Raw genomic sequence first — 15,540 nt, 5'->3', positions numbered from 1 at the left:
CAACTGGCTAAAATAACGTCTTCTCTTCCTCCCCTTTCAACATTCCCACCTGCAAGCCAGATGCATGTTTCTCTCGCTTTCTCTCTCTCTTTTGTCCTTATATGCCTTGCTTGGCCTCCACCCCTGTATCTGTTCGAGTGGGTTATTGACTTCTGCTGTTGTGCCTCATTGGGACCAAAGCAGGCACCATCATCCATCAACATGCCTACCAAGAACTCGTTAAATTGTTTTTCACTACTTAGGTGGGCCAGGAGGTTGATGTGCTTTCCAAATTACCTCTGCATGAGTCTGGCCAGTATGCAGGCAGTTACTGTTCTCAGCGTGCATTGGAAGTGCTTAACTCTTTTGAATCCAGGCACCCATGTGTTTTTCATTTGCCAAAACTCTAAGGGTCAGAATTTTCAACACCTCAATAGAAGGTATATGTTTGAACATACCTAGGTTAGGGTGTTGGTCCTCCTGAGAGTGATAAAGATACGAGTGCAACTGTAAGTGGAGACCATGAAGCTCTCTAGATCCCTGAACCACTGGAACATAACTCTGTGATCACGGTGCCGAAGAGGGTGGGAAGAAACACGTTTTATATTTGTTCTAGCAACATGCTACCCATTAATGTATGGGTAAGGGCAACTGCCCCTGCTTCAACACAGTTTATCCTACAGGTGGGTTGGTTACAGCATGACGCTGATTAACGCCAAGGTTGCAGGTTTGATTCCTGTAAGGAACAGCTGCCTATTCCACCTCTATGATTCTTTTATTCTATGATACTAGGTCCTGCCTACTTGATGTCCGCGCATTTAGTGCAAACATCCTCAATGAGGCATCTGCTTGCATTCAGCTGAATACATGCAGGCAGAGGTAGATTTAGGGCATCACAACCAGTTCCTCCCCCCTCACAGGGCACCCAGCCAAGAGGGCACCTTGCTGCCTCCTTCCCAAAGTCTAGTACAGTGGTACCTGAGGTTACAAACACTTTGGGTTACAATCGCTTCAGGTTACAGACTCCACTAACCCGGAAGTAGTACCTCGGGTTAAGAACGTTACCTCAGGATGAGAACAGAAATCGCTCGGTGGCAGCGGGAGGCCCCATTAGCTAAAGTGGTATCTCAGGTTAAGAACAGTTTCAGGTTAAGTACGGACCTCTGGAATGAATTAAGTTCTTAACCAGAGGTACCACTGTATGCACTTCAGGGAGGAGGCATGAGGGCTCTGACAAGGTCCTAGAATCCTCCTTCCTTCTTCCCAAAGCCTAGTTAGCACTTGCCCGGCTTTGGGGAGCGGATGGGAGGACTTCCAACATATGTAAAAACATTAAAGAACTTCCCTAAATAGGACTGCCTTCAGGCGTCTTCTAAAGGTTGTATAGTTACTTATCTCCCTGGCTTGGGGAGTCGCATAACTCCATACCCTCCAGTAATATTTCTCCAATGAAAATAAGGCATCCTAAGGAAAAGAGGGGCATTCTGGGATCAAATCAGAAACCGAGACGGCTTCTGTAAATCCAGGACTGTCCCTGGAAAACAGGGACACTTGGAGGGTCTGAAATTGGATATTGAAATGAGACATTGTACCATCCCCCCTCCCACTTTCATATTCCATTCAGTGATCGAAATTGAATTCCAGAGTATGTCTTGGAGCTTAAGAAGCAACTGAGAGGATGCAGTGGCCCAAGGCACAGTTCAACTTTTTTTTAAAAAAAAAGTCCTGGCAGATGTTAATCCCCAGGAAATACCATGTGGTGGAGTTGCTGTTAGTAAGGCAGGCTCGTCATCAAAAGAGAACATACACTGCAGTGAAAAAAGTTTTTATTTTTTAGGTTGACGTATGTACTGTAGAGGGTCTTTGGAAATGGCTAATTCCCTTAACTGCTCATCCATCAGTTAGACACTGTGGGGTATCGCTTCACGGTCTGATAATGTCAAATTAATGAGGAAGACAGGATATGCTCTTCGTTCAAAATCTCTCTATAAATTGCATGCAGTGCTGTATGTTTAGTAGCTTGTTTGGAAGTGAGCAGATGAGCATATAATGCTCCCTGGGGTTGGGGGTGCTGAATTGCTTAATGTAAGCTTTGGAATGAACACTCTGCAGAATTTGGAAAAAGTGGAAAGGCAGAATCTTTATAGGATCTTATAGCCAAGATTTTAATGCTGCCCTAGACTCTTTGAAGGCTGCCACATTCATATACATTCATTAAGCAGCCTTTCTTCATTCTTCAAATAGCTAATTCTTGGCCAAATAAAATTTCTGTTTTAAGAGTTTTAGCCAAATTGCTCCCCAAAGGAAATACAGCAGAACTAATAAATTAATATTTTGGTTAATAATAATATTCCTCAGCCACTCTGTGCGGCTTCCAGCAAAATATAAAAACATGATAAAACGTCAAAACTTCCTGATACAGGGCTGCCTTCAGATGTCTTCTAAAAGTTGTAAATAGTTGTTTATGCAATGGTATATAGAGGGTAACCAATCAGAATGGAAAACTTGTGTATAAAATGATTAGGGGGTTGTTAAAGGGGGAGGGGAGATACCCTCTCCTTTTTGGCCAAAAAGTAGACTTTTAAGTTGAAGGCAAGTAATTAATAGAGCTTCTTAAAGACAAGTGTGTGAGACCCATTTTATTTTTGGGAATGGAAGTACAAGGGAAGTAGGAGTACATTGATGACATTTGCTGATAACCCCAAGTAGGGAGGCAGTATTATTACTACAGATGGAGGTCAAGAAATTATACAGGGCAAATGGGATGACCTCCTGAACCCGAGTAATAGAAATGGAATGAGACTGAACAGCGCAAAAATGTTATGGTCATACACTTGGGGAATCATATTAAACATGTTTGAGATCATCTGGGGATTCAGTAGCTGTAAACAACAGAGAAGGGAAAGATCTAAGAAAGAGATATACAAAAACATTGTAGGAGGTCATGTATTGGAATGGGAACTGTTGTTTTAGGTTGAAACCTCGTGGTTACAGAATGGACCAAACCTGGGAATCACAGGATGGTCTCTGATTTATAAGTTACAATGCTGACATTATGTTTGTAAAAACACTGGGGTCCGGTGGGATTATCAAAATTGCGCTTTGCTTCCTGACAAGCCATCAGAAAGCCTGGAAATTTGGTACATACATAACCCCATATATACTGATTCCTAGGAAAAAAAAAACTGGACTTTTGTAGCTCTCTCTCTGGGATATTCAAGGTGCACTCCCAAACAACAAAGCTATTGCCATACCACCTAGGCAGCTGAAATTTGGCCTTTTGACAATTGCGAAAGGGAAAACAATGTAGAAGACAGTTTTGGTTCAGCATTGCTTATGGTCCATTCCTGTCATATGGATGGGAGACGATGCTACACTGAAGCAGAGTATTTCACAGCCACCCCGTCCTTCCCCAGGTCTAGACGGCTTCCCTTTGTTATTTCTTTGGCCCCAAAACGTTTGGAAACCACCGATGTTGCCGAGACTAAAATTCAGTGAAAGTTGCTTAGCTGGCTTCTTATTACTAAAATGAAAGCAAAGAATTCGCTCTCAGCTTTGGGGAACAATGACACATTTCTCAAAAGCACATGCCCCGTCAAATGAGAGTGTGGTTTGTGTAAGGCCCGCCTTCCAGTGCAAAGGTCAGGGATTAGTGTACTCATAAATCCTCTTCGCTGATGAGAGATAACATAACTTAAGGAGGCCTGCTCTGAACAGCAGCTGCAATGGCAGAAAGTAGCCCTAACATAATGGGGTGGGGGTGAGCAAGCTTATGCTGCCGGAAATTCCAAAGAATATAAACACTCTGCACTGGTGAGATGAGAATGCTGGCCTCACTGAAAATGTTATAACACAACGAGCCCCTGAATCTGTTGGTTGTGGAGCAGAGAAGGGAGATCCTCCTTCGAAACAAAGGAGAGTTTCCCAGGTGTGGGATGTAAGGTGGGCAATGAAGTCTCAGAACTGGAGTTTTGCCAAAGCTGAAACCAAGATGTGATATGATAACAAAACAGGGAATGCTGTGTGTTCTGAATAACTTTCCCATCGTCCAAAATGCATCCAAAAGTAGGGAGTATTGTATTTGTTTTTGATCAGAAGTATACAGTGGTAACTAGAGTTACAAATGCTTCACATTACAGACTTCGCTAAACCTGAAATATTATCTCAGGTTAAGAACTTTGCTTCAGGATGAGAACAGAAATCGCGTGGTGGCAGTGGGAGGCCCCATTAGCTAAAGTGGTACCTCAGGTTAAGAACAGTTTCAGGTTAAGAACAGACCTCCAGAACGAATTAAGTTCTTAACCAGAGGTACCACTGTAATTTCAGAAGAATAGAAACTGAGGTCTCTTCTTCTCCCACGTCCTTTTAAAGTTACCAAGTAAACTTCATCATGAGCCTGTTGTGATTCTAATTGTCATGAAAGCGAGATTTCCATGTGGATTCAGCCAAAAACTGTGTTTGGATCATATTGTTAGGATAATTCAGATGCTGTGCCAATTCATTCCTCGGCCACTCAACAAGTCTGTGAGCTGCTGGTGCCAAACTATGGAGCAGCTTTTGAGAATGAAACCCTTGCGGTCCAATCCTATACATGTCTGAGCAGAAAAGAGCCTCACTGAGTTCAATGGAATTTACTCCAAGGAAAGTGTGTATAGGACGGATGGGAGATGTGCTACTGTCCAGATATTCCTGGGCTCCAACTCCCATCAGACCCAGCCAGCATGTTCAATGGTCAGGGTTTGTGAGAGTTGTAGTACAACAATATTTGGAGGACTGCAGGATCTCCATCACAGGTGGATGAGGTTCCGGATTTTCCCTCTATAAGCCATAAGGATTTACCTGGATGCTCAGGAGGAAGGGTGGGAAATAAATTAAATAAATAACCAAAATGTTCATTTCTGCTTCTGAATGAAATTTGGAAATATATCATACAGTACATCCCTGAAAAGAATCTTGTTTCAAGAAACATTGGAAGCTTTAGAACAGGGCTGAGGAAACTGGCCCTCCAGATGTAGTAGACTACAACTCCCATCAACCTTGACCATTGGCCATGTGGGGCTGATGGGAGTTGGAGTCTAGCAACATCTGGAGGGCTCCAGGCTGGCAAAGGCTGATGTACACTATGTGTGTTGATTGAAAGAAAGATGGCTATAGACTTGGTTTGCATGATCAAATCCTGGATTAATCATCCTGGCATACATTTCCTTCTCTCCTAACTCCCTTTGCACAAGGCAGAAAGACAAACTAGGAAGCTGCAGGTAACCATAGCTTCTTGTTAGGTGCTAATTTAGAACTATGGTTAATGGTATCCAAACAAGCCGGGATTCATAAGGCAAACATTAGTTCAAGAGGGGAAATAAACCAGGAAGCCACTGTGAACCATAGATTCCCACTCTGTGGACACCAGGAAACTCTTGTTCACGACTTCCAAACAAGCCTAGAGATAAGCCGTGACTTACATGGAACTCATGCATAGCATAGCTTGTTATGAAGCCACAATTTGTGCAAATGCAGCTGTTATGGGGAACATGGTATAGCACATGTATATACTATTTCTACAACATGAGAAGGGAGATCAAACTGATTACTCAGACTAATCAAAACATTATTTGAAAACCCCTGTCTGTATTTCTTTTTTTGTTCCAGAGGAAAAATGACCACTACTCTCTTTCCGTCAATGTGTCGTTCGAAGTGAAGAAGATGCCGTACAAAGTTCAGCCAACAAAACTCCCTGAAGGAAGCATAGCAGTGAGTAGCACAGAAAACAAATAACACACTGATGCAAAACACGTGCATTGTTTGGTCATCCGGGTTGCTGCTGTATGAAATATTTATAGATGGGAAATCCAAGATAAGTCCTTCCTGTGTTTCTTGTACAGGTCCATCCTTTGGGTACTATTTAAAGGTTATTTGTGTGAGGGAGTTTAAAATAAACTGTAACGTTCGCTAGGCAGCTGAGTTTCTGAAATAATGGTGCTCAGAAGGGGGAATGGGTTAATTTAGACAGAACTCAGTCCATGCAGGTAGAGAATGGGAACTTGCGGCAATTGTCTGTAAGGCCAGGGCAAGGATGGCGAACCTGCAGCCCTCCAGATGTTGCTGGACTGCAACTCCCACCATCCCCGACCATTGGCCATGGTGGCTGGGCCTGATGGGAGCTGCAGTCCAACAGAAAGTTATGGGGCAAAGGTCCGTCAGCCCTACAGCAGGGAGGCCAAACAACTGTGGCTGTCTGCTGCCATTTACCACAAGATTAGGCCCTTTGGAAATGGTAAGATTACTCCAGAACGACAGAGTTGTGCTTGTAGTCCTAGGCTTCTATGATTGATTTATGTGTTCATTCTAAATATGGTTTGACCCGTCTTTACTCAGTTATAATGAGGCAGAGGTCTCATTTCCTGTTTCTGCTTGGAGAAGGAATTGGCGGGGGGGGGGGGGAACAGCAAGTCAACCTCAGCTCTTCCTAGTTTCATGCCTCCCAACCTGCTAACTTTATATTGTTGTTTCCTCATGGGCTCTCTTGTGCTTTCTGTATAAGACGCAGGACTCTGATATAGTTCTTGCACCGTGCACAAATAAACATATTTCATATAATATATATTTCATATATATTCATATATTAAACATATGACTTAGACCTATGTGAAATATTCAGGGTACAGTGGTACCTCGTGTTGCATACGGTTCAGGTTACATACGCTTCAGGCTACAGACTGCGCTAACCCAGAAATAGTGCTTCAGGTTAAGAACTTTGCTTCAGGATGAGAACAGAAATCGGGCTCCGGCGGCGCGGCGGCTGTTGGAGGCCCCATTAGCTAAAGTGGTGCTTCAGGTTAAGAACAGTTTCAGGTTAAGAACGGACCTCTGGAACGAATTAAGTACTTAACCTGAGGTACCACTGTATTTTCATTTTCCTTCAGTTATTAAGTGGTTACAGAAAAATATTACTGTATAAGTCTTTTTTTATATAAGAAAAGAAAAGTGATTAAGAAGAAATAAAAGTGATTGTGCACACTGAACAAGAGTGGTTTCCCCCATACAGCAGGACTAGCACCATAATGAGAAAAGTATATGCAGATGGGGAGGAGTTCAGCCAATAGACAGGAATTTTTGACTAGCTCATGACTGGCTTCTCTCTTTGATGCCTACTGTACTGGGATGATTTACCTTTAGGCTCAAAAGGAGAACGTTTTGATCCTTAATATTCATTGCTCATCCAAAGAGGTTCAAAGATACCACAATCAAAGATAAATCCCAGCTCTTTCTGCTTCCCCGCACCCACCCACCTTGCATGTGTTTTGTAGCAGAAACACATGTTACTCAAGATGGCTGCTACGTACTGTCTCCCAGCTGTTCCAATTGCGCTCTGCCACAGGTGATCGCCTGCTGTTCTCTACAGGTCTCTGATGATATACTGAATAATCAGATAAGCATTTTTACAGTACCACTTGAGAATGAAGCATATTATTCCACAGAGCTGATTTACTGCCAGATGCCCAAAAGAGCAACTGTAAAATCTTGAAAAATGATAGTACTTTTATGTCCTCCTAAATCTGGCCATTGGCAGTGGAGGTTTGCCAACCCTGCAGCTTGATGTGCTGTAGGCAGAAGTTCTTTTGAAGTTTCTCTTAGCAATACTTTCCCCCCTGAAGTCAGTCAGTCCTGGATTCAGTGTTTGTCTAGGAGGAGTTATTTGGAAGGCCAAGAGTCGAAGCAAATATAAAATTTGGAAATTCATTAACACTTCAATGTTATCATTCAGAATGATGATCCTATCCGTGTGAACTTTTGCTACTTACACTGTTTTTACAGAATCAAGGTTCAGTAATTGGCATGAATTTGGCAATTCATTAAAGCTTCAACAATATTGTCGTTCAGAATGATAATCACCATCATATTTGTTTGAAGTTTTGCTACTTATAACGTGCTTACAGAATCATGGTTAAGAACTCGCCTTGACTTTGGAAATTCGTTAAAACTTCAACATTATCATCATCCAAAATGATGACCATATATACTATCTATCTGTCTATCTGTCTGTCTATCTATCTATCTATCATTTGCTACTTACACTGTGCTTACAGAACTGAGTATTGGTGATGGCCATGACAAGGTTGTTATCCTGAAATACATAAACAAGAAGCTCCAGTGTTTCCGTCAACCAACCTTGCTATCTTGTGTCATTCACAAGGCACCACTTATCTGCAGAAAAATTCTACGCTGTAGAGAAAACAGCCCTGCTATTGTTTGTATGACCCCTTGATGAATGAAAATGAGTCAGGAGCCAAGAACTCCTGATCTTGTCAGGGGTTGTTGACTCCCTTTCAACTCACTTCAACCTAGACCACCCCTTGCGACATAAAATCAGAAGCTGACATTAATTAATTCAGGGCCTGTTGTCCCAGGATAAAAGTGTAATAAGATTCTTCCTAAATCATACCAGAGGCCCAACTTGTCCAACATTTTCTCCCCAATGCTGGTCCTCCAGATGTTTCTGGGAAGCTCCTAAACAGGGCAGGAAGGCAATTTCCCTCCCCTGTAGTCTCCAGGAAGGTATTCCAAGGTATATTGTCTGTGGACTTGGAAGTTCAGCTAGCTGTCATATCTCTGCATGTTTCTGTCTCGTGCATGCATGCATTATGGATTACACGCGGTTATGTGCCAGAAGAGACCTGCTTTGTCAGGCCAATCTAGTCCTGCATCCTGTTCCCCTTAGTGGCCAGCCCCTTGCCTGTGACAGTGATAGGGAACCTCTGGCCCTCCAGGCATTGAACTGCATCTCCCATCATCCCTGACCATTGGACATGGAATCTGGAGGGACAAGGTTCGCCACCAATGGTCTATGGAAAAACCCAAACAGGAAATCAGGGCCATAGCCCTCTACCAGTGTTGTTCCCCAGTGGCTGGTACAAATGAACATAGAGAGGTGCTTCAGACTGAGTCAGGCCAGTGGTCAATCTAGCTCAGTAATTGCCATTTGGGGAAGAAGATAGAGGATGATCTTGAAATACTATCATCATAGTCAACCGAAAGCAAAGTCCAAAGTAAAATATTTCATTTCCTCTGATTTTTAGTACGATTTTTTTAATGCAATTAGCTTTCTATGGATTGTGCCCTTTGTATATTATCTTGAACAAATTCTTAGACAGTGGAGAAAGGGGGGAGAAATGTACTTGAATCATGTAACTGGTATCTCCTGGTGTGCTATTGGCATAGTGTGTGAACACTTGAACACTTAAATCCTCTGGGTAGAATTCAGTGCTAGGCCTACCTCAGAACAGACTCATTGAAATGGATGAACATGACTAAGTTAAATTCATTCATTTCAATAGGTCTTCTTTAAGTAAAAGTTAAATTCTACCCTCTGTCTGATGTGATGCTTCTACAGAATCAGTGTTCAGGCACATTTCTTTTAAACATGCTTGCTCTCCCTGCAAAGTATACTTATACAAGGGAGTTACAATATGCAAACACACATGTCAATATTAATTCTGAGTCTAAACTCAGGGGAGCTTTTATCTACTACTTTGGGCCCTTTTTCAAAACAGAAAAAAATGGCAAATGTTTGCCTGAGAGGAACATGCAGAACAATTAAAGAGTAATTTGTTATCTTTCAACCCCTCTAAGCAGAAATGATTAAAGATCAGAGAAAGGGGCTATTATACACACAAGCACCAATCGCACTACAATAATAGCTCATTTACTGTAAGTCTAAAGCTACTGTAACTCTGTGATAGGTAAGTCAGAGTTTGGGCATTCAGATGCCATTTACCAAAAAAGATAATCGGTGAGGATTTGAGAAGTCTATTGAATCTGCAAAGTTTGTTCTACAATGGCTATCTGTATGTGTGTGTGTGTATTCAAGGTGATCTTCAGGTCAGCATTCCCCTTCTGGCTTGGTAACGCTTCCTAACTTTTATCCTGTGGAAAAGGAACTAAGAGTTTTGCCTTTGTGCAGTGCCTGCTTCACAGCTTTCTGCACCTTTGTGCTGCATAGCCCTTAGCCCAGGCATCCCCAAACCATGTGAGGCAGGCAGTCTGTGTCACAAGTGCTCTGCCAGAAACACCATATGATGGTCATTAAAAGCTCCACAGCTGTATCACTGACCACCTTGGATAAAAGCCCAGCTAACAGGACCAGTGGTCAGGGATGATGGGAGTTGAAGTCCCAAAACAGCTGGAGGGCCGAGTTTGGGGGTGCCTGGCTTAGCCCCTGCAGGAAGTGACAGAAGGCCACTAAAAGTACAGTCATACCTCGGGTTGAAGTCGTTGAAGAGCATGTTACTTCCGGGTTTCGCCACTCACGCATGCACAAACGCTCAAAATGATGTCACACGCATGTGCGGAAGCGGTGAATCATGACGTGCAGACACGCAGACTCGGGTTGCGTTTGCTTCAGGATGCGAACGGGGCTCCGGAATGGATCCCGTTCACATCCAGAGGTACCACTGTAATGCTGTTAAAACTAGCCTTCATCTATGCATCTCCTGGAGCAGTGTGGTTGCAACCAGAAATATATATACACAGTCTTCCAAGTGTGGTTGCACCACAGATTTACCTAATGGCATTATGATATTGGCAGTTTTGTTTCTGATTCCTTTCCTAACGATCCTTAACATGGAATCTGCCTTTTTCACAGCCGTCCGCACATTAGGTTGATGTCTTCATTGAGCTATCTACTATTGACACCAAGGTCTCATTCCTGGTCCTTCACCACCAGTTCAGAGTAGGCAATATTAGATGAGCTGGACAATAGTCTGACCCATTTCAAAGCAGCTTCTAGTTCCCATGCAACTGATATTGTGGAAAACATGTGCCCTCTCCAGAATAACCCTTCTTACCTCGATAGAGAAATGTTCTCCTAAGCATAAGGAGCTCTTTGGCCATGTGAGGCAGGCAGTCTGTGTCACAAGGGCTCTGCACACCATATGATGTGCATTAAAAGCTCCACAGCTGTATCACTGACCACCTTGGATAAAAGGATGGGCAAAGGAATATCAGTTGAGCAACTTCATTCCTATCTCTCAGAGTTTCTCTGTCCTTTGCATTGCCTCCCACCCACTGCAATAAAAAAGTTGTTAAAAGAGATAAAGCACTTCTGAACTGGCATTAGGCTCACAGCCTTGTCTTAAACCTAAAACCACATGAGAAAATAGTGGAGCCATCCAAGTTGAAGAACGAACACCTACATGAAGTCATAAATAAAATGCTCTTTGGGAATAGCGGGTGGTCCAGTTGGCAGACGCTTCTGTCTCTTTGCCTGTAGTTCGATGCAACCATCTTTCTATGAATGCCAGTAGTTTTCCAATCATAAAGGCATATCTCTGTGCTAAGTGAAAGGGTTTTTTAACACATTTCTCCACATTGGTGTACGACACCACTTTCAATAGAGGTGGGGAAAGACCATAGATCAGTGCTAGAGGAAATGCTTGGCATTCAGGCGATCCCAGGTTCACTCACCAGTTTCTGTAGGTAGGGCTGGGAAAGATTCCTGTCTTAAATCCTGGGGAGACTCTGCAGGTCAGTGTTGACAGGACTGGACTAACCAATGGTCAGACTCGGTTTAAAGACATCAGTACAAGGTTCTGCACTTAAGCAGGAAGAACCAGCTGCACCAATATAAGATGGGGGACACCTGAATGGCCATGTGAAAAGGATCTAGGAGTCCTAGTGGACCAAAAACTTAACATGAGTCAACAGTGTAATGCAGCAGCAAAAAAAAACCCCTAATGCTATTCTAGGCTGCATCAGCGGAAGTATAGTGTCCCGATCAAGGGAAGTAATAGTATTGCTCTATTCTGCCTTGGTCAGACACACCTGGAATGCTATGTCCAGTTCTGGGCACCACAATTTAAGAAGGATGTAGGCAAGCTGGAGCATGTGCAGAGGAGGGCAACCAAGATGATCAAGGGTCTGGAAATCAGCCTTATGAGGAACGGTTGAAGGATCTGGGTTTGTTTAGCCTGGAAAAGAGGAGAGTGAGGGAGATATGATAGCCATTTTCAAATATCTCAAGGGCTGTCACAAGCTACAAGAAATGAGATTCCAACTAAACATCAGGAAGAACTTTCTGACAGTTACAGCTATTTAACAGTGGAACAGATTCCTTTGAGAGTTTGTAGAGTCTCCTTCATTCAAGGTTTTTAAGCAGAGGTTGTGTGGCCATTTGCCATGGATGCTTTAGGCGAGATTCCTGCATTGCAGGGGGTTGGACTAGATGACCCTTGGGGTCCTTTCTAACTCTACAATTCTTTGATTCTATGATAAGGCAGCTTCCTATGTTTCTACTGCCGTACTCCATGCAATGTGCACAGGTCAGTGACTTTGCTGGTATATGGCGTGGCTCCTCACTTCCTGTGTTTACCCGTGACAAGGATTATTAGACAAAGTACAAAATATTTTAGCTGGTATAGGTTATTTTCTAATTGCCCTTTATCTAACCAGACCCCAGGGTGGTTTATACAGTCCATAAAGTGCAGCACCTCGTAAAATACAGCATGAAAATCTAAAACCAACATTAAAACATTATACATAGCAGAAGGCTTCAAGCGTCTCCATAGCGTCTATGTTGACATGGTTCCCATTATCACTTCTTCTAAACAGTGAACAGAAATGCCTTTAGCTGGCATAAAGAAGTCAGCAGCAAGGAGGACAACTGTTGGAATTGCCCCTTTCTTTAATACATATTTTAAACCCAAATATGCCTGGCCACCATCTTGCCTTACAAGATGAAATCTGATTTTCTCATGCAGAATAGGGTCATTTTATCAGAACAGCTTCTCTCTCTCCTTTAAGAAAGTATCTCCAGTCTTCAAGGTAGTGGAGAAAAACCTGAACATGTGCATGTTCTGAAAACTGCAGAAAATCATGAAGGCCAGGAAGCCCCAAGTTATGTAAGAGAAACGCATGGGAAGTCCAGGTGCAAAAATCTTTTCTCATTCATATAGATCACTGCATGGGTGGCCTTAGACACAATGGCCTAACCCACCTTGCAGAGCTCTGGTTCAGAACAATAAAATGCCTTGTGGCTCACAACATTCTGTAGAAATGCCACACAGACCATCACAATAAAAATAATTATTCTACTCTAGGTGGTACATTCAGCAACCATGAAATGAACATTAATCCCCTTAGGAGAAATTCAATTCAGATTGCATTGAAAGCCAAATCTTCCTGATTCACATTTTCCAAAACAATATATGAACCAAAACACAGGCATCCTTTGAGATTTACGCTGAATTTTGCAATGCAGCTCATCAGCCTTTTAACGTGTATGAAGATGCATATACTACAGTAAAGGGTGCATAAAAATGCATATAATGTATAAGTGAGAATAATGTACAAAAAAGCATTGTATTAGTGGGGAATTATTTGCACAAATGTGTATATTAGGTAAAATTGCAGACACGGGTTGCGAACTCTGTGAGTTGTGAACATGCATCCCGCACAGATCACATTCGCAACCCGAGCATCTACTGCATGCTGTATTTTTTGAGAATACTAAGGAAAAACCATCTTCCGCAGAAACTGCTGCTTGCCTTCTATCACTGTGCCATTGAGAGCGTGCTTACTTATGGCTTATGTGTGTGGTACGGAAGCTGTACTACCCAGGACAGGATGGGGTTGCGCAGGGTTGTTAAGGCAGCAGAGAGCATTGTTGGCTGCCCACTCTCTACCTTAGAGCAGATTTATGCCACAAGGTGCCATAGGAAGGCACTGGACATAGTAAAAGATCCATCGCATCCTGGTCACTGTCTCTTCGAGCTCTTGCCGTCGGGACGGAGATACAGGACGATGAAGACAAGAACGAGCCGTCTTAAGAACAGCTTCTTCTCCAGAGCGATCTCGGCCCTGAATGGGAAGCCCGGACTTTGAAAGTCATCTAATCTCCCTTGCTGTATTTTACTATATTTTTTAATTAGTGTTTTTATGGAGCAGCCAAGTAATTTCGTTGTCCCCGAAGGGGGCAATGACAATAAAGATATTATTATTATTATTATTATTATTATTATCATCTCTAAACTATAGCCTTTCCAGGGTGGCTTACATTTAATAACAAATATACAGTTTTATCAGTTCAAAAAAAATGAAAACATTCAATTAAGTTTATAATAAAACAATCAGTTTAAATAAACCCAATGGAGTCACCAACAAAAGCTTCGACAGCAATATATACAATAAAACATTTCCGTTAACAGCCAGTGTTAAAAAATCTTTCTTTAAAATCTGGAGCCAACCATATTTCCCTGAATGGTTTGGAGAAAGTTGATAGAAGGTCTCTCTCTCTCTCTCTCTCTCTCTCTCTCTGTTAGAATACTAGAACCTGAGGTCATCCAATGAAGTCTATTGTGAGAAGATTCAGGACAGACAAAGGGTTCTCCATATAGCACAGAGTTAAAACTATGGAAGCCACTATCACAATATGCAGTAATGGCCACCAATCTAGGTGGTTTTAAAAGGGGATTGGCTAAAGTCATGGAAACTGAAGTTATTGATGGCTTCAATGCATGGTGACTATATTCTCTCTTGTAGAAGGTGCCTCTTCACCTCAATTTGTGCTCTGCTTGTGTATTTGTAAATAAAGCAAACATGACAACGACCCCTTAGGTCAGTGGAGGGGGGGCTGTTTAGGGATGTTTTATTCTGTTTCTAATCTGTTGGGAGCCACTCGGAGTGGCTGGGGAAACCCAGCCAGATGGGCAGGGGTATAAATAATAAATTATTATTATATTATTGCAAATGAGGCCCATCAGGCTTCCTCATTTGGCCTACCAGACCATTTTGGCCAAGCCATGTCTGCCTGTCCTGCACCTGGCATATAAATGACATTGGGGGGGGGGGAGTCAGTACAGCTAAGTCTGGGCTGAGAAGGGATTTGCTGCACCTGGTTGCTACGGCTTCAGGCAAAACTGTGGTAGGTTAGCAGACCCACCCACTTGACCTGCAAGGGGTGGAAGAAATAAGAATCCGGCTCACCAGCTGGGCCCAGTTCCTCATCCTTGCATCTCCACTGTTTTCTCATCCAACGGGAACTAAACCCACTAGGGCCTCCCTTGAAACTGCTTGCCACTTGAGAAATGGGGAATGGTTACATGCTTAAGAGCACTACTGAGATGTCTGGCACTGTAACAAAGAGCATAAATATCTGCTGAGCGAGATCTGTCCTGGAGGAGAGAAAAATCCTTGCTTCTGTTCTCTGGCCAAGTTGGTCCCAGATGTTGTAATGTCTGTAGCGTCCACATCCTGCAACCTTCCGCACTAGTTCATTTGTCTCCTTGACTGAGAGTTCTGTGTAGAGGATTGCTGCAAATGAGAGCCATTGACCTTTTTCCTCACTCATCCTGCCCTTATGTTTCCATGCCAGCTAGAGAGCATTATTGAGGAACACAAGGAAAGTCATTGAAAAATATTTATTAGCTAATTAAAATGAGCCCCTTCTACCACCACCACTGAACTTACTGACCTAGGAAGCCTCTGCAGTTAATATTCAGTGCTCAAAAGCAACTAGAAAAGTGAGCTATTTAAATTCACATTGCACCATATATTTTAGGGTTGCCATAT

The 15,540-nt window shown here is 42.8% G+C and overlaps 1 protein-coding gene across 1 annotated transcript in view; it reads left to right on the top strand.

Annotated features, from left to right (window-relative positions):
• The window catches only part of ITGA8 (integrin subunit alpha 8), a 120,505-nt gene that overhangs the window by 94,563 nt on the left and 10,402 nt on the right, over window positions 1-15,540 (top strand). Inside the window, exon 28 of the mRNA XM_083405728.1 lies at window positions 5,626-5,727. Coding sequence (XP_083261854.1) covers window positions 5,626-5,727 — 102 coding nt within the window. The remainder of the gene's footprint in view (window positions 1-5,625; window positions 5,728-15,540) is intronic.

This window comes from Podarcis tiliguerta (genome assembly GCF_965153285.1).
Source record: "Podarcis tiliguerta genome assembly, chromosome: 12".
In the NCBI taxonomy this organism is placed as follows: Eukaryota; Metazoa; Chordata; class Lepidosauria; order Squamata; family Lacertidae; genus Podarcis; species Podarcis tiliguerta.
The sequence above is the reverse complement of the archived record's forward strand: the minus strand, read 5'-3'. Positions and strand labels throughout refer to the sequence as shown.